Source organism: Hippopotamus amphibius, chromosome 1 (assembly GCF_030028045.1).
Source record: "Hippopotamus amphibius kiboko isolate mHipAmp2 chromosome 1, mHipAmp2.hap2, whole genome shotgun sequence".
In the NCBI taxonomy this organism is placed as follows: Eukaryota; Metazoa; Chordata; class Mammalia; order Artiodactyla; family Hippopotamidae; genus Hippopotamus; species Hippopotamus amphibius.
The window spans coordinates 121,341,151-121,342,662 of NC_080186.1; the positions used below are offsets into that span (position 1 = coordinate 121,341,151).

At 41.6% G+C, this 1,512-nt stretch overlaps 1 protein-coding gene across 1 annotated transcript; it reads right to left on the reverse strand.

Moving 5' to 3' along the window:
- Positions 1-343: 343 nt before the first annotated feature.
- LOC130837980 (olfactory receptor 6K2) lies at positions 344-1,288 on the reverse strand. The gene has a single exon (XM_057710715.1). The coding sequence runs from the start codon at positions 1,286-1,288 to the stop codon at positions 344-346; it is 945 nt and encodes a 314-aa protein (XP_057566698.1).
- Positions 1,289-1,512: the final 224 nt, after the last annotated feature.

Below are 1,512 nucleotides of genomic sequence, written 5' to 3' on the forward strand. Positions count from 1 at the left end.
ATGATTTTTCAATTACCATATTTTACAAACAGTTATCTTGACTGTGTTAAAATTAAAGTAAATATTTACCCAGATTATTTCCAAAAATTAAATTTATATTGTGTAAATCGAGTGGCATAAAACTTAATCAACAAAGTCAGATCCAGAAATATGTCAAATTGGATAAAGGTTGAAAGAAACTATTGAATTCAGTTATTAGTGAATTTCATTTATCAAGGACCGTTAAGAGACGAGTTTTAGCAAAAGACTGATGGGAAAAGACAGATTGCAGAGAATTGAAGGTGAAAAGCACCAACAACTATATAGACTCCCAAACATTAGATCTTACTTGAGGTCCCTGGTCTTATGAAAAAAAGATTTTAGCTTGACCCATGTGCTTTTTTATAGCTTCCTTTATCTCTTTATTCCTCAGACTATAAATAATGGGGTTGAAAAAGGGGGACAAAACTGCAAAGGCCAGAGCAATGGCTGTATCCCAGAATAAGGAGTAGGTGGCAGAGAAGCGTAGGTACATGAGAGCCACGCTACCAAAGAAGAGCAGAAAGACAGTGAGGTGGGAGACGCATGTGGAAAATGCCTTGTGACGGCCTTCAGCTGAACGGATACGTAGAATTACAGCAACGATACCAACGTAGGACATGAAGATGAACATCACAGCTGTAATAATCTCCACCGCGTGGACAACATCCACTACCTGAATCATGACGATGGTTTGTGTGTCTGTGCAGGCCAGGCGTAGCACTGGGAGGAAGTCGCAAAAGATATGTTCAATGTGATTAGAGCCACAGAATGGCAGTGTGGAGATCCAAGCAATCTCAGGTAGGGGCGTGATAAAGCCACAGACACAACAACTTAAAGTCAACTGGGCACATAGCTTGGGGGTCATGATAGTGGGGTAATGAAGAGGGCTGCAGATGGCCAGGTAGCGGTCAAAGGCCATAGCTGTCAAGAGAAAAACCTCACTGATGCCTGTGGAATGGAAGAAATACATCTGCAGGAGACAACCAATTAAGGAAATTCTCTTCTCACTAAGCAGGCAAGAGAGCATCTTCGGTATGGTAGCTGTGGTATACCATATCTCCAGGAAAGAGAGGGTGCCAATAAAGAAGTACATGGGAGTGTGGAGGTGAGTATTCAGCTGGACCACTGTGATGATGACCAGGTTTCCAACAAGAATGAAAGCATAAATGAAGAGCAGTGGAACAAAACAGATGACAGAATCTCCCCAGGAATAAGGGAAAGCAGAGAAGATAAACTCCTGAGCAGTGGTTTGATTGGGGCTCTCCATCTCCAGGTTAGAAATGAGGATTTCAATTCCTACTGCGCTCAAGCCTTCTACGAGATGCCTACTGTTGGTCATAGAGTAAGTACACTTACCAAATGCCAGCATCTGGATAAATCCCTGTATTGGGGCTGTAGAAGAAGAAGGAGGAATATTCCATATTCCATAGATGCTTACAACTAAAATTGGAGTATGGAAAAAAAAAATCCAGTAAGAAAGCACGGCCAATA